The sequence below is a fragment of the Zootoca vivipara genome, chromosome 2 (assembly GCF_965207765.1).
Source record: "Zootoca vivipara chromosome 2, rZooViv2.hap1.1, whole genome shotgun sequence".
Lineage (NCBI taxonomy): Eukaryota > Metazoa > Chordata > Lepidosauria > Squamata > Lacertidae > Zootoca > Zootoca vivipara.
Genome location: NC_142584.1, coordinates 39802321 through 39826548, shown reverse-complemented (window position 1 = coordinate 39826548; position 24228 = coordinate 39802321). Strand labels below are relative to the sequence as shown.

The window sequence follows — 24228 nt, the reverse complement described above, 5'->3', positions numbered from 1 at the left end:
CAGCTCTATCACTGGAGGCTCAGGCAGCCTCAGTGGCGAGAAGTGCCTTTTACCAACTGTGGCTGGTTCAACAGCTGCAACCATTCCTAGACTGGGAAAGTGTTGCCACATTTCCTCAAGGCAATGGACTATGTGGGGCTTCCCTAGTCACTTGATCCAGAAGCTGCAGTTAGTGCAAAGTTGCTGCCAGGCCAGGGGTGAGACTTTGTCAGCATACAACACCTGTACTCAGGGATCTGCCCTGGTTGCTGATTTGCTACCAGGCCAGTTTCAATGTGTTACTATTAGTATACAAAGTATTTAACAATTTGGGCCTAGTTTACCTGCAAAATCACCTTACCCCATATATGTCCACTTGACCACTTCAAACTGAGGAACTGGCACCATTACAGGTGCCACATAATACCCATTCTGCATTTGTAAAAATGATATTTTAGTGTGGTAGCACCTATACTTTGGAACTCCCTTCCTATTGATACCAGGCAGGCACCTTCACTGTACTCTTTTCAGCACCTGCTAAAACATTGTTTAGCGAAGTCTACCTAGATATCTAGAATGCTGTTTGTTGTGTTTTTTTGTTTATTGCTGGTTTTAGTTTTTTGAATGTTTTAAATTGTTGTTTTAATTGTTATTACCAATAAATTTTATTGTTTTATTCTTTTTGTAAACCACTTTGAAGTTTTTTTCCACTATGACAAAAAACAAATAAATTCACTTACATATTTATAATAAAAACAAATAATAATAATAATAATAATTTATTATTTATACCCCGCCCATCTGGCCGGGTTCCCCCAGCCACTCTGGGCGGCTTCCAAAAAAAACAGAAATTCTAAAATACAGAAATCCATCAAACATTAAAAGCTTCCCTAAACAGGGCTGCCTTGAGATGCCTTCTAAAGGTCTGGTAATTGTTCTCTTTGACCTCTAGTGGGAGGGCATTCCACAGGGTGGGTGCCACTACCGAGAAGGCCCTCTGCCTGGTTCCCTGTAACTTGGCTTCTCGTAATGAGGGAACCGCCAGAAGGCCCTCGGAGCTGGACCTCAGTGTCCGGGCAGAACGATGGGGGTGGAGACGCTCCTTCAGGTATACCGGACCGAGGCCGTTTAGGGCTTTAAAGGTCAACACCAACACTTTGAATTGTGCTCGGAAACGTACTGGGAGCCAATGTAGGTCTTTTAGGACCGGTGTTATGTGATCTCGGCGGCCGCTCCCAGTCACCAGTCTAGCTGCCGCATTCTGGATTAGTTGTAGTTTCCGGGTCACCTTCAAAGGTAGCCCCACGTAGAGCGCATTGCAGTAGTCCAAGCGAGAGATAACTAGAGCATGCACCACTCTGGAGAGACAGTCAGTGGGCAGGTAGGGACTCAGCCTGCGTACCAGATGGAGCTGATAAACAGCTGCCCTGGACACGGAGTTGACCTGTGCCTCCATGGACAGCTGTGAGTCTAAAATGACTCCCAGGCTGCGCACCTGGTCTTTCAGGGGCACAGTTACCCCATTCAGGACCAGGGAGTCCTCCACACCCGCCCGCCTCCTGTCCCCCACAAACAGTACTTCTGTCTTGTCAGGATTCAATCTCAATCTGTTAGCCGCCATCCATCCTCCAACCGCCTCCAAGCACTCACACAGGACCTTCACCGCCTTCACTGGTTCCGATTTAAAAGAGAGGTAGAGCTGGGTATCATCAGCATACTGATGGACACCCAGCCCAAACCCCCTGATGATCTCTCCCAGTGGCTGCATATAGATGTTAAAAAGCATGGGGGAGAGGACAGAACCCTGAGGCACCCCACAAGTGAGCGCCCAGGGGTCTGAACACTCATCCCCCCCCACCACTTTCTGAACACGGCCCAGGAGGAAGGAGCGGAACCACTGCATGACAGTGCCCCCAGCTCCCAAGCCCTCTAGACGGTCCAGAAGGATGTTATGGTCGATGGTGTCAAAAGCCGCTGAGAGATCCAGCAGAACAAGGAAACAGCTCTTACCTTTGTCCCTAGCCCGCCGGAGATCATCGACCAGTGCGACCAAGGCAGTTTCAGTCCCATGATGAGGCCTGAATCCTGACTGGAAGGGATCCAAATGGTCCGCTTCTTCCAGGCGTGCCTGGAGTTGTTCCGCAACCACTCGCTCAATCACCTTGCCCAAGAATGGAAGATTTGAGACTGGGCGATAGTTGGCCGTATTGGCCGGATCTAAAGATGGTTTTTTAAGAAGCGGTTTAATAACCGCCTCTTTCAGCGGGTCTGGGAAGGCTCCCTCATGGAGAGAAGCATTTACCAACCCGCGAAGCCCATCGCCCAGCCCTTCCTGGCTAGCTTTTATAAGCCAGGATGGGCAAGGATCAAGGAGACAGGTGGTTGGTTTCATTCGTCTAAGCAGCCTGTCCACATCCTCGGAGGTAACAGATTGAAATTGATCCCACAAAACTTGACTAGACAGGACTCTAGCACTCCCCCGCCCCGGCCCTGCTCCCACGGTGGAGTCTACCTCTTCCCGAATCTGAGCGACTTTATCTGCAAAAAACTTTGCAAAATCATTGCAGGAGATCATGTGGCCCGTACTGGGCCCGGATGGAGCAGGTGGTTCCGCTAAATTGCGAACCACCTGGAAGAGTCTCCTGCTGCTGTTTTCTGCAGATGCGATGGAGACGGTGAAGAAGGTCCTCTTCGCCGTCGCCATTGCCACTTGGTAGGCTCGAAGTTGAGCTCTAGCCCGTGTCCGGTCTGATTCAAAATGAGTTTTCCGCCACCGGCGCTCTAGCCGTCTCAATGACTGTTTCATTGCCCTCAGCGCCGGGGAAAACCACGGGGCTGTCCGGGCTCCATGCAATCTGAGAGGGCGCTTCGGAGCCAGACAGTCAATAGCGCTGGTTAACTCCGCATTCCAGCGGGCCACCAGGGAATCAGCTGAAAGGCCATCGACATGGGATAAAACATCCCCTACCACTCTTTGGAAGCCAATTGGATCCATTAAGTAGCGGGGGCGGACCATCCGAATCGGTCCCACCTCCCTGCAGAGGGAAAGGGTTGCGGAGAAGTCCAGTTGCACCAGAAAGTGATCTGACCATGGCACTTCTTTTGTTTCGCTTTTACTTAATGTCAGATCACCAACATCCATAGAGGTAAACACCAAGTCCAAGGCATGTCCGCGGCTATGAGTTGGGCCAGACTTATTCAGGGACAGCCCCATGGTGGCCATGCTTTCCACGAAGTCCCGAGCGGCTCCTTGTAAGGTCGTGTCGGCATGGATGTTAAAATCCCCTAAGACAACCAAGCTAGGTGTCTCCAGGAGCACATCCGACACGACCTGAAGCAGCTCGGGCAGGGAATCCTTGGTGCAGCGGGGAGGTCGGTACACCAAAAGGAATCCTGTACTGCCTCTATTGCCCAACTTCCAGAACATGCACTCAGAGAACTGGGTCTTCCCAATAGGACGCCTGGTGCAAACTAATGACTTCCTAAAAATCACTGCAACCCCCCCTCCCCGCCCAGATGGCCTGGGTTGCTGTGCATAAGAGAAACCTGGTGGGCAAGCAGCGCCAAGAACGGGCCCATCGGCTTCCTCCAACCAGGTCTCTGTCACACATGCCAGGTCAAATCCTCCATCCACAATCAGGTCGTGAATGGCGGTGGTCTTATTCATCATCGACCTGGCATTGCACAGCAGCACCTTCAGGTCATGTGGGTATCCCTTGCTGATTCCAATATCCGTCCGGTCAGGACCAGACCTGGAGGCAGGGATAGTCCTCAGACAACGACTAAGTCTGCCTCCTCGGTAATGACATGGTCTGGTCTTAGCGTAACTCCTCCTCCTACCCGTGACCACTGAGATCGGTTGTTCCAGTGCACACACCCCTGTGGAATCTGCCCCAGCCATTTTGCTTGCTGGGATCCCCTCCCGGGCAGCCCTGACCCCTCCCCTTAAAAACAAAATAAAACCTCTGTAAAAAACAGCAAGAACTCAACAAAAGAAGAACACAAAAAGACAATAAAACAATAAAACCAAAAACAATAAAAATTACAAATACACTAAAATTTAACAGATTCCCACACCCAACTAAAAATCCCTCCCACCTACCATCCCAAACACAATAAAACAATAAAACCAAAAACAATAAAAATTACAAATACACTAAAATTTAACAGATTCCCACACCCAACTAAAAATCCCTCCCACCTACCACCCCAAAGAAGATAAAAACATTAAAAATTCTTTAAAAAGCATTTTAAAAAGGACTCTGTGCTGTTTCAAGTTCCCCTGGGCAGCACCAGCAGCAGAGCGGCGGCAGCAGTCCTTTATGAGGCCTTCCAGGCCCCGCCCTAGACCAGGTGGAAGGAGGCAGGGACAGGGCCTGTGGGCACTCACAGCAGGAGAGAGTCCTGGGCAGCACCAGCAGCAGAGCAGCGGCAGCAGTCCTTTATGAGGCCTTCCAGGCCCCGCCCTAAACCAGGTGGAGAGAGGTAGGGACAGGGCCTGTGGGCACTCACAGCAGGAGAGAGTCCTGGGCAGCACCAGCAGCAGAGCAGCGGCAGCAGTCCTTTATGAGGCCTTCCAGGCCCCGCCCTAAACCAGGTGGAGAGAGGTAGGGACAGGGCCTGTGGGCACTCACAGCAGGAGAGAGTCCTGGGCAGCACCAGCAGCAGAGCAGCGGCAGCAGTCCTTTATGAGGCCTTCCAGGCCCCGCCCTAAACCAGGTGGAAGGAGGCAGGGACAGGGCCTGTGGGCACTCACAGCAGGAGAGAGTCCTGGGCAACATAAGCCCAACAATTCAATGCTATTTGGAAATAGACTGTGCACAGAACAGGAACAAAAAACTAAATGAAGTTGAGAGCGAGAGCGAGAGAAACATCCTTAATGGATTACTTTATGGAATTTATTAACCAGGTAAACAATTCTTCAAAACCATTAGCATCTTCACTGTATGGAATGATTTGAAACTGACTGGTTTAGATGAGATTTCTGCAATAAAATATCTTTCAACAGTATATTCCTGGTATTTTAGTTAATTTATTTTAACATTTTTGAAAAAAGGAAAAGAGAGAGAAATCTCAGTTGGGGGGGGGGGTGACATCACTTTCCTCTCTTCTCAGAGCAAATAGGAAACACTGTGAAGGATCAGTTATGCTGAGGGAAAGCCCTGTAAGAACAGCTCTTGGAATAACTATCAAAGGAGTCTTCATAACTCTTAGAAATTTTCCTCAGGTGTGGGGACAAGTATTCAAAGAAGAAACATGGGCAGTGAACAGTGTATTTTACAGAAGCAGGCAAAGCTCTCACCAGTTCTGGTGTGTTTTACCCCTGTCATTGAGCTTTCTACTTAAAGTGCTTCATTTGCAAGTCTGAGCCACTCTTAAGCAAACTAATGTAATTTGTGGGTTTCACTTGATTTGCTAAGGCAGACTGCAAAGTTAAATAATAACTGATAGGTACTAGGTAAGAAGCAGCAACAGAATGAGTAGAGACAATTTAGCTCATTCCAAAGCTGGCAGCCTAGCAATAACCTTTCATCTGTGCTTTTCTAGTGGCAATGTCAGCGGGGTAACAACAAAACCAATACAACAGCATGAGAGGAATCTTTACAACAAATTACATAGCTCATATGCAAATCAAGACTACGCTATCTCTTGGCTAGGAAAGTGAACTGCATTCCCTCTTCAAGCCTTCGCCAAGAGTCAAGCAACAGAATTAAGGGTAGATTTCTGGAAGCAGAAGTGGTCTTGTGGAATCAGTACAAATGCTGTAGAAACATTTACCATCAGTATATGGGACACAGTCATTTGTTCCGATGCCACTTGATTCTCCATTACCATGCACCAAGCATGGTCAGCGTAGTTATTTTAGGATACTGTCAAAATGTGTGTATATATACATATACATACACACATACACACACAAACAATCCAGATTAAATCAAATGAAGCGGTCAGCGGCCATCCAGGGCTTTGTCACGTGCTATTACTGACTCATCAAATTTGATCATGAGGGTGGTTCCCTTGTGCCAGTGGGCTGTCACCTTGGCAGGGAAGCCGCTGCAAGTGAGCATAGCCTCCACGATGCCCGCTGTGAAGGAAGCACAGTTGAGTGTGCTGTTCTCCTTGGGAACAGAAATGTAAGTATTGATAAGAGGCTCCTTCTCGATGATGTAGTAAGTCTTGTCATCGTCATTGGCTTGCTCCAGCTTGTCAGCCTCCTTCCCAAAGAGAGCCTTCCATACAGTAACCTTGATGAACAGGAGAATGTTGATGACCTTGGTTTCTCTCTTACCATTTTTCTCCCGCATCACCAACACATCCAGGATACGGGCACCCACCTGCTGACCTAGCTCAGAAAGTTTGTTCTGAAGCTCAGAAACAGAGTAGACCCTGTTCTGACAGTACTGCACAATCTCAGAAAACAATAATGAAAAGGCACTGAGGCTAACATCAGTCTTGGGTCGGGTGAGTGACCGTTCAAGGATAGCAGACTTTCCACGGGTAAAACGTGCGTCCATGATGCTATTGAGAAAGAGAATAAAAAGGGTAATAAGCACCTGTCTGGATTTCGCACAACTGCATTTCAAATGGGGCACTACTTTATATAGCAACTTCTAAATGATATTTATTTTGCATGGGAGGACAGACATATAAGCTAGTACAAGGAAGTGGATAGGATGCTGAATCTGGGTATGGCCAGCCTAAGTTCAAAACCCCACTAGGTGACTTTGGGCTAGCCATCACGTCCCAGCCTAACATAACTCACAGATTTTTGTGAAGGTATAATGTGAGAATTCCTACAAATGTTACCATTCAGCTGCTTGGGAAACGCATTCAGTAAAACCACAATATAACAAGATATGCATAATCTGTGAAAAAAGATAACCAAAATGATGACGCTTGATCACCACCTCTACAAAAAAGGGCCTAGTAGTTCACAGCTAGTAGTTCATATTTAGCCTAGCAGTCCCTGAAGTGGTGTCAGTGACTTACAAAAATAACAAACTAGAAACTCCAGTTTCCTTGAGATTAAGAGGGGAAGGCAATAACGATAACAATATTGCTTCCTCTCCCTCCCCGCCAACTTTTATTGAGCCAAATTGCATCTTCATCTCTCTTACCTACTGTGTGAAATTATCACTCTTTTGCAGCGATGTTCACCTTCCGCCTGTACGGCAATCTTTACGGCCGTTGCAAAAGGGGCGGGGAGAAGCGAATGCGTCTAACGGAAGTGGCGAAGACTCGGAAGCGTCACTATGGCAACGAAACGGTGGCCTAGGTGTTTTTGCGCCTATCGTTCCGTGAGAATGAGCTTAAACGGAGTGTTTCCTCGGAGCTCGAGTTGAACCTAAGGGAATATTATAAGGCTGGTAATAATAACTTGCGTGTCTTTACCAAACTGCGGAAGAAAACAGGGCTTGGTAGAAGTTCAGCGTAAACGGCAGAGGGAGGAAAAGAGGGTGGGGCTTGGAAGGTTGAGCAGTCACCGTGGCAATCTGTCTTGTGCTCTATGGTTATCTTATACGCATGCGCTCCTCATTTCCCCGTTTAAAGGGAAGCCTCCTGGTGAGGGTTATGGTTAAGGCAGCTTTTCTCGCTTTTTAGAAATAACGTAGAGAGGCAATGTGTGTGCTTTGTGCCCCTCTAGTGGCCAGATGGCATTGCAGTGATTTCAGCGTGGGGTGGGGGAATAACAAAAATAGAGAGAGTAGAGAGTCTTGTGGCATTTTAAAGAGGAAGAAACGTATTCCGGCATAAGCATTCGTTCTTACTATGCTGCAGCACATTGGTTACTCAAAACTCTTAGATTTTGCTGCATCAAACACAAAGCTGACCCCTCTGGAAATTGCAGTTGCAGTGGTTATTAAGTGATTGAAACGCACAGTTACTTTGCATTCAGTACGGTAACTGGATGGAGCACCCATACTTCCTGTTAGTGTTGGCCATGTCTGGAACTTCCGAAGTCTGAGGTAGGCGTTCAGTTTGTTGGCACCTGAGCCAATCCCCCACCCTCCAATTGTAGGCAGCTTTTCTGTACACCTAACTCCCAAAAGCTGTTTTTGGTTGGAAGTGCACCCTAGCTGTAACATTCCAAGATGTATTTCTAATTCAGATTCATCAGTGGACTGAAGTATATCGGAAAACACTTCATGTACCTGGAGAAGGATAGAGCATTGTCTCATTTGTGAAGGTAGTCCTACTTCTGCTCCTCAAGAAAGAGAAAAATTTCACTAATTATTAGCAGAATATTAGACTGGGGCATCAAGAAGACTGGATCAAATTAAGCTTTTTCTTTATTTTTAAAAATTCTGTGCTTTATGATCCTCATCTTTCTCTGGTGTATTTATACACTATTCAAGGTGTTAGCACTAACATATAAAGCTCTAAGTGGCCTGGGTCCTACATACTTTTTGAGGCGTTGTCATATGATTATTCCTGCCCAGTAGTTAAGGGTCATCAGATGGTCCTGCTGTGAAGCCAAGTTACCCACTCCTCACAAGAGGGTTATGGTGTAGGGCTTTCATAGCAGCATATTCTGTGTGGCAGCTGAAGTGCTGAATTGGTGCCTGAAATCAGTAATAGCCTGCTTTGGATGAGGACCAATAATCTGAAGCGCAATCCTGACAAGATGGAGGTTTTGAGGGTCCGTGTTTAATTTTCTCAGGGAGAAGGTGCTTAGCCTGTTCTGGATGGGACAGTACTCTCCCTACAGGACCAGTTTTGCCATTTTTGGATGCTCTTACATTCAACTTTAATCAAGCCTCCCAAACCCCTGGATCCAGCAAGGGTTAAAGTCAGACAAGCCATTAAGAAAACAAAGGGAAGATGATGAGCCATTAAGAAAGCAATGGAGAGGGGGCTCTGTGCCAGACGGGGATGTTGCAGGTTGCAAAAGGCAGCAAGCTAGAGGATCAGAGCACAATGGTTGATTTCTGTTTGAATGAAGGCTGTGGCTATGGGAGAAACAAAACCTTGGGGTATTGATGCTGTGACCTCTTCTATCATAGGCTCAGGTTGTATATGTATGTGTAAAAAAAAAAACCCTATATGATGAAGACACCCCAGTCTCAGTTGTGCCTCATTTCCAAAACAAAACATGGACCTTGTGCCTGGAACTCTTGGAATCTCACACTGCTTGGAGATTTGGGTGGTGAGCAATGGTATATTAAATAAATAAATGTTTATTTCTCTCACTCTATTACTACTATTACTTTGATTTTAATAACTTGTATTCCAGTCCATCAAAGATCGACCCAAGATGGCTCATAAAATTGAAAAACAACTAAAACATCAAAACCACAGAATATAACATTTGGTGTCTTTGAGTTTGCATCCTGGTGTCTCTTGTTCCAACAGGGCCAGAACTTCATAATAAAGTTTGTCACAGAGTTCCATGTTACTTAGAGAGGAAGCAGAATTGTCTGTACAAGGTCAGGGAGGCTATTTTGTCTGAATTTCTTGGAAACTTGTAAGTGGTATATAAATTGATGGTTGGTGATTATTAATGTCCCATAGCCTTTTTCTTCCTTTCCTCTGCTTTGCCCCTTAGTGACTCAGCTTGCTTCAAAACTGATCTGCTTTGTGCTATGACTAGCCCAAGATGGCTCCCCATTATTATATTTGATTTATTAATAATCACATTCTAAACCACTGTCTCAAGGCGATTTACATATAAGGCAATGAAAAACAAGTTAAAAGCAGTTAAGGCTGCTCACCGTCCCCTCCCAGCAATACACACTAAGCAGGGTAAAGGAACTGAGGGGGCTGGTAGAAGAGTCATGATGTGTAGACCTTTTATGGCTTGTGGTCTCTGAGCTAAAGGAAGCTTCTGAGAATTTTGCAAGACATAAACATTTAGGTCCACTTGTTGTACAAGTCAGTGACGCCTGCCTTTGTGGAAGTAGCCACATCTCACTTTTGAGGGAACTGCAAACAGTGCCAAGTGCCCAAACAGTTCTGGAGCACTGGAGCTGTACTACACCACGAGAAAAGAACAAATGGCACGTCGGAGGCCAGGTAGGAACTGGACAGCAAAAAAAGAACCTTGAAGTGTTTGTGTGTGCGCACGTAGGCCTGTCTTCTCTACCTTTACCAGAGTTTTGATGGATTGGTCTATTTACTCTAGTGAGGGAAGTGACATTTGAAAAGGGAGACCAATACCAAATTAGAGGGGTAATTATTAGGCCTACTATGTGGGCAGAACGGAGGCTATGTCAGGCTCAGCAAAAACACAGTGGGAATGGGATGGAGCCGTGAGGATAATGGTCTCGCCAGCATTCCTGGTTGACCTGCTCCCAACATTATGTGTTTCTGGTAGAGAAGCAGTGACTCATCCTGGCTTATTGACCTAATATTTGCCCCCAGTGTTTCTTGACTTCTAGCCCACTGTCTTTACTAAACAAAGAGCCCGGGTGACATAGCGGTTAAAGTGTTGAACTAGGACCTGGAAGACTGGGGTTCAAATCCCAAATCAGCCAAAAAGTTTACTGAGTGACCTTGGGCCGGTCATCATTTCTTAGCCTGACCTTCTACATAGGATGTTTGTGAGTATAAAATGGGGGTGGGGAGAAGTGTGTCTGCCTCCTTAAGCTCCTTGGAGGGAAGGTAGTATATAAATGTGATGATGATACAAAGGACCACATTGCTTTTGAACAGACCACTGCAACCTGGCATGGATTCTCTTCCATGACCCACCCACCCACCCCTGGCTGCCTCTTTGAGATTACGATTTGGGCATTCTCTCTTGAGTTTCATTCTGGTCTCTTTATCTCTGGCTCTGGATGGAAAGGGAGGTTTTGGGTTAAACCACTTCTGGATAATGTCTGTCTCTCCCTGCCCTCCCCCCAAACCTACCAAGTGTGACTGTGAAATAACGCAGGATATCTAGAAACTGCCCTGAACATTGCATGAAGAGTGGGATATGAACGTTATACATAAAACATAAAGTTTACCTCCACATAATGTGAAATGGGTACCTGCCGTTAGTTTATTTAGATGTTTCTATCTGTCTTTCACTGTATGGTCTCGGGGTTGTGCTATAGTGTACTGTATTAAAACTCACCAGTACATATTTCTAAAACATATTTAGTCTAAAGCAATAACCAGTATCAAAGGTTACCTATATCTCTACCTGGATTTTATTCATACATGTACTATGGGTTGTATCCAGCTCATTCCACACGAGGACTTCAGTTTCACTCTCTTCCCCTTGCTTGGCCCCCAGTTCCCACACTTGGCCTTGGGGAAAAAAATTTTGGAGCAGTGCAGGAGACACATGAGAAGAGGAGAAGGAGGAGAAGTGCCATTGCACTTATGGAAGTTGTTCTGCATGCACAGTGATTTAGCTGGCTGCAACTGTGGCATTCTTTGACAAGGCATGCCAGACAGGAAGGAAGTGGTAGCACTGCTGTGAGAGCAGCTTAAAAATGGAATTTATATATATTTAAGGTAAATGTGTGCTAGTATCAAACCTGTCCATTTTACCCAGCCTTCCAAAACAAAAAACCACTGTAACACATAAGGCAGTGGCTCAACTAGATTACATGATTAGTTTGTTACCCTAGAATCAATAGGATGTATGAAGCACCATCTCCCCAGTTTGTTCCTTGCTTTCCCTTGCAACATATGCTTAATGAGGTCATGGTGATACAGGCAGGAAAGTCATGTGAAGTATACTGGGTCTGGCTGGGACTCAACTTCTCAAAGGTTCTACTCATAGAAGGCAAGAGGTAGAAAGCAGTTCCTATACAGAGGCAACAGAATGACCAAATAATAAAAATATATTTTGGCCCAGCTTAAAACCAGAGGCATACATTTCCTGTTCACCTTTTCTTTCTCTTTTCTATAAGCTATGTTTACTTCCCAGATGTATTTTCAGGGAGCTTAGGAATTTTAGAGGCCGACTGTAGTTTTTAACTGATGTGTTTCTTTCCTGCTCATATGCTAGTATTACAACATGTATTTTATTTGTTTTACTATCAGTTTATGGGTCACTATCCCCCACCCTGAGATCGTGTGAAGAAGGGTTTCCTATTGTGGATTCTAACCTCACATACATAGGATCACAGGTTTGGAAGGGATCCATGAGTATCGTTCAGACTGACCCCCCTCAAACCTATAACAATATAAAATAATGTCTTCTTTGCTTTGATAGTTATAACTACAAGAAGCCTGTGTTTAGTGTTTTGGCTGAACAACTCAAAGGCACACTAGCTAATTGTCAGTCTGTAGGAAGAACCTTGCTCTACCGTGTATCTCTCTCCTCCAATGCATCCTTTTCTGTCACACATCATTCCCCTTGTCCATCCCTTTCCATAGTATCTTCTTTCTCACTCCTGCACACATGCTGTGAGTGGGTGGGTGGGGCAGCGGGTGGCTTACAGCTTGCAATGGATGAATTTGTCAATTTCTGTTTCTCAGTTTCTAATTTATTGAATCTTAAATTCACTTCTCCGCTGTTCTGCATCAGTTTAAGGTTTGTTTGTTTTTCTAACAAAAAATTAAGATCATGAACATTCATTTGCATCATAACTCATTTTGGAGAAAGATCGTAAAGTTGATGCTTCTTAAAAGTGGGAGAAGTTACAGTTGCATCCATTTGCATTCTAGTGTGAATTTCTCCTAATGTACACATTCTTGCATGCAATTTTGCCAAATATACACATGCAAACAGTGCTCCCTGAGAACATAACACAGGAAGAGCTCTTGCAAGGATCGTGCCAAAGGCCCATCTAGTCAAGCATAATCTTCCCCACTGTGGCCAACCAAATAATAATAATAATATTACAGTAATAATATAGTTATATGCCTCCCATCCAGAGGCATAGTTATGGGGGGGGGGGTAGCCAGATTTTTTGTCCCAGGTGAAGCCTCCAGAGGGGCGCCATTAAGAATCCTAGCCTGTGTGTGCGCACGCATATGTGTGTGTGGTGCGTGTGCCAAACTGGGTCTTCGACCCGGGTGAAATAAAGCCTGGGTTCGCCCCTGCGCCCATCTGCCTGGGTTGCCCCAGCCACTCTAGGCAAATCACAACAAAAAACAGTAAAAGCACAATACAACATCACACACTAAAACCTTTGGCTCCCAGCAGTGGTGAAGCTTCAAGCTCCAGTGGGGGGAGCAGAGAGCAGGCAGGGGCATGACTGGTGCGCGTCCCAGGGGCATGGCACGCGTCCTGTGGGCGTGGCGTGCTGCCTGTGGGGGCATGGCGCCCAGCGCAGGTTGAGGGGGCAGCTGCGATGGCACCCCACCGGGATCGTGCCGCGGGGGGGCGGTGCGCTCCACCCTGCACCCCTGTTCTTCCGCCAGTAGCCCCCAGACACAGTAAGGTTCCCCAACCCCAGTATAGAGGGTGCCCTCCTGAACATTTGTGAAGCCCAGAAGCAGGACATGAATGGAGAAGCACCTTCCCACTTGTGCTCCTTAGCAGCTGGTATTCCAAGGCATGCTGCCTGTGGTACTGAGTTAATATACAGCCATCATAACTAGTAACCATTAATAGCCTTATCTATCATTAATTTCTCTAATCCTCCTTTAAAGCAAACCAAGCTCTTCATATATCTTATGGTATTGAATTCAAGGGCAAGTAGAAGTCCTTGCATTGGGCTTCCACGGATGGGACTCTCTGTTGAATCCTGTTCCATGGTTTTAACTACAGTATATGCTGTGTGAAGAAGTACTTCCTTTTATATCTTCCAATCTTTAGCTTCATTGGATAGCCCCAGGCTCTAGTATTAAAAAATACTAAGATGCTCTCTTCACTTTCTTCACACCATGAAGCACATGTCTTTATACACGTCTATCACGTCCCACATCTTCTAAACTGAAAAGCCCCAAATGATGTAACTTTTCTTCATAGGGAAGCTGTTCCACCCCCTCCATTGGTTGGGCTTTTCTGAAACCTTAAAGGATGGTTTTCACTGTTTCTTTCTCTAGATTCCATAGAAAGTTTGTCCCCATCTGAAAGGGATTATGAGAATGTTATACCTCCCCATTTGCTGAGATGGCAACAACCAACCCCACAGCAAACACAGAAAGCGGATACAGGTGAGTGATTCTTAACAGCACAATAATGTCTAGGGCAGGCATGTCAAACCTGCGGCCCTCCAGATGTTTTGGCCTACAACTCCCATGATCCCTAGCTAGCAGGACCAGTGGTTGGGGAAGATGGGAATTGTAGTCCAAAACATCTGGAGGGCCGCAGGTTTGACATGCCTGGCGTAGGGCTTCAATCTGGTTTGGGGATCGGGAAGAAGCCATTGCATGCTCTGCGGAAATGCCTGTGAGGTCTCGCCCTATCACCCCATCCAAAGGGCCCACTAGAACCTGTTTAAGTAATTGCTTGCCTAGATCACTTCCACATAAATAAACAAACTATCCTACTGGAGGAGTAGGTTGAAGCAGATCATGAGGTGAGTGACCACACCATGTTGACATCTTTCCAAGGCCTTCATTATTTTTAACCAATAGGATGTTTTGTTAAATGACTCACTGATGCTGATAGGTCAGCTTTGTGGAGAAAGGTAGAGTGGATGTGTCCTTGAACGATACACCTCCCTTAAATTAAGGTTGTATACATGTTGTTGTTGTTGTTGTTGTTGTTGTTGTTGTTGTTGTTTAGTCGTTTAGTCGTTTAGTCGTGTCCGACTCTTCGTGACCCCATGGACCAGAGCATGCCAGGCACTCCTGTCTTCCACTGCCTCCCGCAGTTTGGTCAAACTCACCTTTATAGCACATTCAAAACATATCATTTCCATATAAGCAGTGCTTTTTTTCCTAGACAGAATGGTGCCGGAATGCACCTCCCTCAGATGTCCCACCCCAGAAGCCCTCTGTGGCGTTCACACAGAGCCCCTGGTTGTTCCACGGACTATTGACCCTGTGCCACCACGTCTATTCTCTTCCACTGCCACCAACCAGGTTTCCCCAGTAATATATTCAGAATCAGTCAGGTTGTAACGTATTAACAAAGATTCCAGTTTACTGTGAACGCAAACAAGTTTTAAATACTTTGAAACACTGTAATCTGATTCACTCTCTCTGTGTCTAACCCACTCTGACTCCTGTGCCTCCCACCCACAAGAAACCAACTGAACTAACTGTCTCTCTATTTCCAACTGTCTTCCCCACTGTCTAAACCTCTGGCTAAGCCTTTTAAAAGCAGGTAGGCTCTGCCTCTGGGCTTCCCTATTGGTCTACCTATTAACCCTTTCTCTCCCCCTGTACAGACATTTCCAAAAGAATGGGCAAATGCCACACCCTCCTTCTCCTGCTTTGATCAAACACCATCTATTACAGATCACATATCAGGATGCCTGGTGCTTATCTGCCTGCTGTACACACTAGGCCCATCTGTCCTTTCAGAAGGATTGAGCCTAGAAGACATGGAAGTTGGTGGTCTGAGGCACCACTTAACAGGCTCATGGAGAGCTTGTCTGAGGCACAGGGCAGAAGTCTTGATAGAATAAAGCTATGAAGAAAAGAGCAGCCAGTGCCTGCCCACCCCAACCCCAGCCGGCTTAGCCCTCTGAGGCCCAGGGCAAGTATACCCACCTGTGTCCCCCTCCCTCTGCACGGGCCTGTCAATATACATTAGGGGGGGGTTCACCCCAAGTATCATCCTCCACCACCCTACCTCATCTTTGAACCACAGATCCCACCATCTTCCATCCACAGCAGGTGTAGTGGGTGGAGGAAGTGGGCTGCACTTAAGCATGTCATCTCATATACACATGCATTTTACATACATACAGGTCACATCTGGCCCCTTACTCCGTGATACCAGCTATTTTGTGTGTGTGTGTATGCTATAATAATCACTCTTATTGGTTATCTGCAGGTGTGCCCACGCCCACCAGATTTACTGATCATACGGACTGCTGTTGTCGGAGAGCTTCTGTTGTCCCCCTCTACATCTTGGTGTTTGTTTCCCTGTTAATAGCGTCAGCTGCCTTTGTGCTGGCCTTTCTGAAATGTAAGTTCAACAGAGGACCTGGAAGGGCACATCATCCTATGCCGCTAGTCATTTTAGTCCAAACATTCTCAAACTTTATACTGTGAGAGGACCTGTTAATGTGCCACAAGAAACAGACTAAAAAAATAAGATTCCTGCTAGCCTAAAGTACCCACTCCCAGAGGAGGGATGCCACTGTGCTTCCACATTATGTACAGTTCTTGCCTTCTTCCATTCAACCCCACCAGAATGGGGAGAGTCATGTTACCACATCTTTCTGCATTGGCTCTGGTCTGATCAGTCACTGCTAATGCAGCAGGCCCAGAGCCACTCAGATGGAAATGCAGCAGTTGGGCTTCTCGAGTGGGTAAAGGAAGTTTTCACTCTTAGCATGCTCATGTAATGAACCCTTTTTGGATGTAAGAATGAAATGTACCTTCAGCTTCTCTCCAGAAAAAAGTGCACTTATCAGAAGTTCAGGAAGTATTGTACTAATTGATGTTAGTGCAAGAGGTGTGTTGTGAGGAGGAGTTGAGAAAACGTGGCACCCTCTTGGTTTGGCGCCCAGTGTGGACAAACCGGCTAGTACCCCTAAATCCGCCTCTGTCTGTGGCCCTCCTGATGCTGTTGGCCTCCAACCTTTGTCAGCCCCAGCCAGCATGGCAAGTGGTCAGGGTGATGGGAGTTGTACTCTACTAGCATCTAGAGGGCCACAGGTTCACCATCTCTGATACACAAAATCAAAGCCTTTTGCTGTGGACAGCTGATGTGGTCACTTCCTGATGTGATTTTCATGGAACTATTGTGTATGTGTGAAGTTGTCAAGGACCAGTTGATTAAATATTCAAATACAGATTTGGCTCTTTGAGAGCATAGCTGGCTGCCTTGGGTTTCTGAGGATAGTTCAGTTATGTTGCTGTAGCACCGGCATGTACACTGGAAGAACAGTAGCCAAGTTGTTAGAGGGAAGATGGTGTTAGGAGCTCTACAGCCCAAAGGAATAGAGGAAGGACAGGGCTGAATTATAGGTTAAACCAGGCACCCCCAAACTGCGGCCCTCCAGATGTTTTGGCCTACAACTCCCATGATCCCTAGCTAACAGGAGCAGTGGTCAGGGATGATGGGGATTGTAGTCCAAAACATCTGGAGGGCCGAAGTTTGGGGGTGCCTGGGTTAAACCCACAGCCTGTTGTGACGATCCATGGGCAATGGATCAAAACCTCATGTACTCTCTGCTGGGCTGGGTAGAATACATTTGTAATATATAAATGTGCAAATATCCACAGCATTAAGCACTGGGGAGCCCAGTTTTGGATGGTTGAGTATGACTAGCAAGCTAGGCTGGAGTTTTCATGATGAGTGCATATAATCTTTTCAGTACTATGGTTTCTTATCCCAGGGCTCTGTGTGTTTCAGTTATTCCTCAGTGTCCAGGTGGCTTTCAGAAGTACCAGACAAAGTGCTTTTACATCTCCATTCATAAACATACCTGGGCAGAAGCACGGAGGGACTGCAGTAGGCGAAGTGCGCCCCTGGCAACAGCTGAAGCGGTGAGCATTGGTGACTTTCCTGGAACTAATGGTTGGGTACCTTGCATAGAGAACCAAACCTATATTCCAACCCTATTCCCACAATATTAATTAATTATTAATAATTAGATTAATAATTATTAATTGATTAGATTTCTGTGATGCAGGACACGCACACACAAACTGTTCTTCTCATTCTTGGTCCTCATGGTTTTCTGTGATGATCCATCTGCTACTCAGTTTCTTTACTTAACTCTATCCCTAGGTACAGTAGTGGCATACAATTGCAGCCTCTTATGTACCATGTGCGACCTTTCCCCTTCCCAGAATTTTACTCAGATTCCTGCTTCACAATTTTCTCCTGCCATTTGTTTCCTGAGCACTGCCAAATGTGCTGAAGGCACCTCATTGGCCACTGTGGGATGCTGAACCCAACAAAGAAGAAATATGTCCCAGCCCACCCACCCACAAAAATGGGATCTAAATATCAAAATTATACAAAATAGAATAGTATGAACTAGTTATATAAAGCAACTTTATATCACAGATGAGAACAAATTCAAGCTGAGTGCTAATCTACACTTCTGCTTGGACTATGACTTCCCTTGAACTGGACAATATGATGCAGCCTAGAATAGCATTAGCTGTTTTTTGTTGTTTTCTGCTGCTGCTGCTTGCTCATGTTAAGCTGTTGTCTACTAAGATACTTTTCGTATGTACTACAGTGGTACCTCGGGTTACAAACACTTCGGGTTACAAACTCCGCTAACCCGGAAGTAGTAAATCGGTTTGAGAACTTTGGCCCAGGATGAGAACAGAAACTGCACACCGGTGGTGCGGTGGCAGCGGGAGGCCCCATTAGTGAAAGTGCTCCTCACGTTAAGAACGGTTTCGGGTTAAGAATGGACCTCTGGAATGAATTAAGTTCGTAACCCAAGGTACCACTGTACTGGCAAGGCAGGTGTCCCCCATCTTATATTTGTGCGCTGATTCTTCCTGACTAAGTGTAGAACTTTACATTTGAGCCTATTGAATTTCATTCTGTTAGTTTGGGCCCATCTTGAATCCTGATTCTGCCTTCTGTGGCATTGGCCCCCCCCCTCCCAGTTTGGTGTCATCTGCAAATTGGATGAGCATCCCCTTAATTCCTTCATCTAAGTTGTTTATAAAGACGTTGAACAACCATGGGCACAGCACAGAACCCTATGGCAACCCACTTGTCCCTTTTTTCCGGGACGACGAGGAACCATTAGTGAGCACTCAGTCAGTCAATCTCTTTTAGTTCGTTAAATTAGTGGTGCAGTTGCTATAGTCCAGAGCTGTCTCAGAGGTCCTAATTTGGAGGGTAACTTGTGGTTCCTTTTTAAGTGTTGCTTACACCCTTCTGAATTGAGGGGGAGGGCAAAGAAAACCCTTTCCTGCTTTCCGAAGACGGCTCAGAAACTTCAGCTAGTGCAGAATTCAGCAGCCAGGTTGCTCACCGGAGCAAGATGGTTTGAGCATATTACACGGATCCTGGTCTGACTGCACTGGCTACCAATTAGTTTCCGGGCCCAATTCAAAGTGCTGGTTTTGACCTATAAAGACTTAAATGACTCAGGACCACAATACCTCAAGGACCGTCTCTTTCCATATGAAACTACCCGGACCCTGAGATCATCTTCTGAGGCCCTTCTTCATGTGCCTCCTCCTTGAGAGGTCAGGAGGGTGGCAACACGAGAACGGGCCTCCTCTACAGTGGCTCCCCATCTATGGAATGCTCTCCCCAAGGAAGTTCGCCCGGCACCTTCATTATACACCTTTAGGCGCCAGGCAAAAATGTTTCTTTTTAACCATGCCTTTGGTTGATCTGATTGACATCCTATGCCCTTTTAAAATGTGGCTCTTTTATGGGGGGGACGTGTTATTGGGTTGTTGTTTTTATTTTGGTTATATATACACAGTATATTGTGGTTTTTATGTTTATCTTTTCTGTGAACCACCCTGGAAGGCTGGAACCTCCGGGTATAGGGCGATATATAATAGTAGTAGTAGTAGTAATAATAATAATAATCTCTCCTTAGATCAAGGAGGTCAATCTAAACCTTGAAAATAATTCTGAATACTGGGTTGACAACCCTGAAGGAGAACAGAATAAAGTGACTGACAGGTAAGTAAGCTTCATTTACTACTGTTGGCCTCCTATCAGCTCACAAGAATTTTATGACCACATGAAACTGCAAATGTGTGCTGCACTTTTCAAAAGAGAACATTATGAAATCAGCTGATAAGGGTCACATCATGGGCTGTAGGTATCCATTAAGCTCCAGTAGAGAGAGAACAAAGACCAGTGTGGGCTAGGTAGAGCAATTATATGAATGCCAGTGTATATAACCTATAGTTTGTCTGATGAATTCCCCACAAGTTTATTTTCCCCAGAGATCCTGCATCATGTATAACACAAGATTCCATCTCAGGGCCCATCCTGCTTCTTGTCCTGTGCCTAGAAAACATGGCTCTGGGTGATTTCCCACTTGTCCCATGCTTTCTAGGCATAAATTTAGTGGTTTTGCCTTTGCCCCGCCACTTTCCCCCAGAAAACCTGCTCTTTAGCTCTAATTTGGTGCAAGCAGAAGTATGGATGAGCCTTCAGTGTATCTCAGTTTTCTTGAGAAACCCTACTAGTGTGGGTTAAGGCCTAGATATGGCAAGTTGTAATTTTGACTAACCGAAGCACTCAGAAAGCTGGTCCGTCATATCAGAATTCTCCAGAGGAGTTTATATATGGAGAAGTTACCACATTAAAAATACTGAGAACCAAGCCTTTAGGTGGGCACCACATGTTATTCGAGAGATGACAAACCTACCCGTGCTTCCCTAAGTAAATTGTCATTGCAGGTAATTGTTTCCACCTCCTGATGTTTCTGTAGGAACTTACAGCGCAGACCTGTAAAGGTTAAGGGGTTCAGTGTCAATCGAAACCCCTGAACCGGTAGGCTGTCACCACTCCTGTTAACAGTCCACCCCCAACTCAGACCCGGGAGATGCCACACTCCTGCAAGATTCCAGGAAATAAGAATTAAAACGCTACTCTCTGCTGTGTGTAGCCTCCAGCAGAACAAAACACTTACATGTTAGCCCAGTGTGACCAAAGAGATCTAAGGCACCGGTTTAGATCAAGGCAAGTTTCCAAATAACCACATAAAAGTATAGCACATATATATATTTATTGAAGATTTCTAAAATAGCAGAATGAGAACCCTGTTACCCAATTAGAATGAGAGATTTTACAGTTGGTGGGAAGTGCTGATCAGTTAGGAAGGGGATTGGCCAACCAAAGGAAGCCAGTTCTCTTTGATATCACATCATTGTGGTTTATATTATCCACAAAGGGAAATTTTATCATTAGCATTTGCCAACAATCCAGTGAGGTGTGACAAGGTGTGTGAATGGGGCCAACCTCCTTCTGAAGTTTCATGTCAAATGGAGTGGTGGTCCACCCTCTGTGCGTGTGATGCTTTTGACATGAGTTGTTCTCTCCTAGGCAATGGAGTACAGGGTTTCTAGATGTAGATGTAGATTCTCCTAAAGTGATTGAGAGGGAGAGAGACTGGATTTTTTTTGTTACCTGTGCAGTGAATCAGCATGTTCAACACCTAAGAAATCCTTCATCTGGACCTGCCTTTAAGGTGACTTCCGCCCTATTTTCACTGGAATTAACCTCCTTTGTTCACTATTTTTTTATGTGTACATTTTATTCATAATGGCAGCCCATGTGAGTTCCTCTGCTGTCTTCCCATTTTTTTCAGACCTGATAAGGGCCTCTTTTTGTTGTAAAATACAGTTGCAGCACCAGTCTGTCTAGTGTGGACTGGCAAAGTACTATGGACACTTTTGAGTTACTGTAGCTTTTTAATTAGTAACACCCTCCTAAGTAGTTGATTCCTTTTCAGTCACTAGCCATGACTTTCCTGAATTGTCCTTCATAAGTCAGTTCCTATTCCCTGCAAATTACAGGAGTGGAGGAGTTTGTTGTCATTAATTGGTTGTATTTATGTTAGACACTTGGAGTGTTTCATTTTGAAATTGGAGAGCTCAGATGTACAGTACAAAAATGCTCCAATAAAATAAATGAGTAATATATAGTGGAACTTTGCCCAATGAAAACAGCATTATCTAAAGTGTCATGTAGGACCACCGTTTTAATTCTGCTTCCAACTGATTGCAGAAAGGCAAGGAATGCCTCACCAATGCTAAAGGGTCCCGATCAGTTGAAAGCAATCTACCGTAAGTGTCCTTGTGTGTTTCTTAACTGACACTTGTAGAATTGGGTCATTCTTTCCCAGGAAAAATGAAGCATGTTATTCTTTCTTTATAGATCTCAGAAGACAGAAAGTGAAAACTGTATGTTTGTCTCTTGGAAAAACAATACAATTGCTCCTTCACAAATTTCTTGCACCCATCATTTGCATTACATTTGTGAAAAATATCAAGCATAAGAAACAATATATTTTCATGTTACTTTGTAAGCTTTGCATTGTCATTAGTGAAAAATTATGGTATGTAGCTGTAATGTGCTAGTCTATGTATGTGTTCTGTTCATAGTTTCAATGTACGGTGGACTTTGCCCTTCTATGGCCGGTTGCATGGGAATATGTCTCAAACGGCTGTTATAGTGCTACGGAAGTATATCTCCAGAGCGGAAACAAAACAGCCAATTTTGAGGTGGGCAAACAGCTGAGAATGGTCTTTTAAAAATTTGGTATAACACTAAAGAGCAGGTGTGTCTGCTTCCGGCGACCAGCTCTTGGCCTTCTTTTGTGTGTGCTTGTGCAGAGACTTTGCATCTTGTCTTCCACCCCATCACTGTTGGAAGCAGAAATGGATCATGCTCTGAAAACTGAAAAAAGAAAGAAAAGGAAATAAACAGGAAATGGGAAGGGCGAGAGAGAGCATTAAATATGGCTTTAAATAGCACAAGCATGCCAAGAAAACAAGGGAACAGCAAACTGAAAAACAGTACCAAAAGTAGATTTCAGCCAGAAAAAAAGGATGTTAGAAATGTGCCTCAATAATAAGAGGGAAATGAGAGAAAATTGCCTCGCTGCTCAACTGGCAATGTGAACTAATATTGAAAATACGAAAGAAGGAGGGAAAATGTTCAGTGCTGGCTTTGATTCAGCCTTTCTAAAGCTCAGGATGTGACTGGATGATTATGCAAACATGTAAAAATAAGGGAAGGCAAAGAATGAAAATGAAAATACAGAAGAAGAAGCTCAAATAATATTTACCTGATTTCAAGGAAATGAGCTGAGCCTAAAGTAATACACTGTTGTGCATGGAACTTGCTTGAGAAATGTTCAGTTAAAGGTAGACAAATCTCACAGTTTCTCCCCATTTCAAATTTTTCCAATCTTAATTCACCCTTATTTCTGCATCAGTTTGTAAATATTTTTAAAGTTCATGAAAATTTATTTGCATTTTCCTGTGCTTTTCTCCTTATGTGTTTTGGATGCAGTTGTGCCCAGCATATGCATTTTTGCCAGCATATTCCCTAATATGCTGTTTTCATCAAGACACATGTTTTTAATATATGCATTCTTTTACATACTGTTGTTATTGTTGTTAGAGAACTGCATCACAAAAGCGCAAATTTCAATGGGTTGCTGTGTCTTGTGCTTGTGTACTGGGTCTGGAAGTCTGGATTGGGTAGATTCAATTCATTGTGCAAAGTTTGATCTTCACCCTTCAAAATAGGTCAGATGACAAATGCAAACACTTCTTGACTGGTTTAAACTGAGAAGTATTTCAAATGAATAAGATAGTTGCAATAGCGATTGGATTCTGAGTATAGTGGTTCCGTGGTTCTCAAACTCAATCTGTTCTGGAAGTCCTTTTGACTTCCAAAATGTTTGCAAACCAAGGCATGGCTTCTGATTGGCTGATTGGCCCTGGAAACAATGCCGACATCCGAAATGGACGTTCGGCTTCCAAAAAATGTTCACAAATCAGAAAACTTACTTCCGGGTCTGCAGTGATCGGGAGCTGATTTGTTCGGGAGCCAAGCCGTTCGAGAACCAAGGTACCACTGTATTTCACAATTCACTGAATATCATCTTTGCAGATGGTATTTGGAATCAAAATTTGTAGATCTGTGGGTAAAACCACACACAAACACACAGCGGTCCCTGTGAGTGAGCACATTTATGTGCCCCAAAAGAGAGAGGGTCAGACAGCTGAGACTTTGTAGATGGAGTTCAGCTGTGGTGATGGAAGCTGCCAAAGTTTCTCTGGGGATCTGCCTGCTGATGGAGTGTCTATTTGCTTCCAAAAGGCTCTGCTTATATCACTTCTAGCTGCAGACAGATGTTGCATACCAACAAGACTGTAGCCAAAACAGGGCTACTGGGGAACAAGCTGGAGGTATCAGCATACTTATGTAAAACCCTAAGTTTGCAAAGTAGGGGGGGGGGACTAAGAAAGGGGAACACCACCACCCTTCATAAAAAAGACCAGTGAGGACTGGGCATGCTCACTGGCCATATGAAGAAGAGAATGGAGTATGATGGGAAGGGGCATGGCTCTGTGGATCACCAAACAGGAGCATTCTGCACAGCATAATTTTTAAGCAAATGTTCAAGGAATGGTGAGTCTTCAATGCTACCTCATTCAGAGGGAATTAAACCCTGTAGGACTGTCCTTGATGTCTTGCCACTTAGGGAAGTGGTGCCATGCACTCATGACAATTTTTTTAAGGTACTTGGAAAAAACCGTTCAGTGTGGGTGCTAAAT

At 45.0% G+C, this 24228-nt stretch overlaps 2 protein-coding genes across 19 annotated transcripts; one reads left to right on the top strand and one right to left on the bottom strand.

Annotated features, from left to right (window-relative positions):
* Positions 1-4855: 4855 nt before the first annotated feature.
* On the bottom strand, positions 4856-7501 carry TRAPPC5 (trafficking protein particle complex subunit 5). Of its 2 annotated transcripts, none has more exons than XM_088663137.1 (2): positions 7372-7501; positions 4856-6498 (listed from the first exon to the last, which is right to left on the bottom strand). In XM_088663137.1, exon 2 carries the CDS (start codon positions 6492-6494, stop codon positions 5928-5930), a length of 567 nt encoding a protein of 188 aa, XP_088519263.1. In that variant the 5' UTR covers positions 6495-6498; positions 7372-7501; the 3' UTR covers positions 4856-5927. The 2 variants fall into 2 exon arrangements, with proteins under 2 accessions (XP_088519263.1, XP_034960695.1); XM_035104804.3 differs by lacking the exon at positions 7372-7501 and adding an exon at positions 7098-7148.
* Positions 7207-23042, top strand: LOC118079964 (early activation antigen CD69-like). 17 transcript variants are annotated; one of them, XR_015948429.1, is made up of 8 exons: positions 7207-7346; positions 13912-14022; positions 15274-15514; positions 15815-15949; positions 17345-17478; positions 19521-19606; positions 20981-21125; positions 21815-23042. XR_015948429.1 is itself a non-coding variant. In XM_088663131.1 (8 exons), the coding sequence occupies exons 2-8, from the start codon at positions 9025-9027 to the stop codon at positions 21833-21835; spliced, it is 735 nt and encodes a 244-aa protein (XP_088519257.1). In that variant the 5' UTR covers positions 7213-7346; positions 8985-9024; the 3' UTR covers positions 21836-23042. The 17 variants fall into 17 exon arrangements, 6 of the variants coding, with proteins under 6 accessions (XP_088519257.1, XP_088519258.1, XP_088519261.1 ...); XR_015948430.1 differs by having other exon boundaries at positions 7210-7346; positions 21073-21125; positions 21815-22574; XM_088663131.1 differs by lacking the exon at positions 15274-15514 and adding an exon at positions 8985-9127 and having other exon boundaries at positions 7213-7346.
* Positions 23043-24228: the final 1186 nt, after the last annotated feature.

Excerpts from the sequence above, each read along its gene's own strand:
- LOC118079964 (XM_088663131.1), top strand. The coding sequence starts at position 9,025 with ATGATGAAGACACCCCAGTCTCAGTTGTGCCTCATTTCCAAAACAAAA. Across the intron at positions 9,128-13,911 it reads ACTGCTTGGAGATTTGGGTG|ATTCCATAGAAAGTTTGTCC; the intron begins GTGAGCAATGGT and ends TTCTTTCTCTAG. Across the intron at positions 15,950-17,344 it reads TGTGCTGGCCTTTCTGAAAT|TTATTCCTCAGTGTCCAGGT; the intron begins GTAAGTTCAACA and ends TGTGTGTTTCAG.
- TRAPPC5 (XM_088663137.1), bottom strand. The coding sequence starts at position 6,494 with ATGGACGCACGTTTTACCCGTGGAAAGTCTGCTATCCTTGAACGGTCA.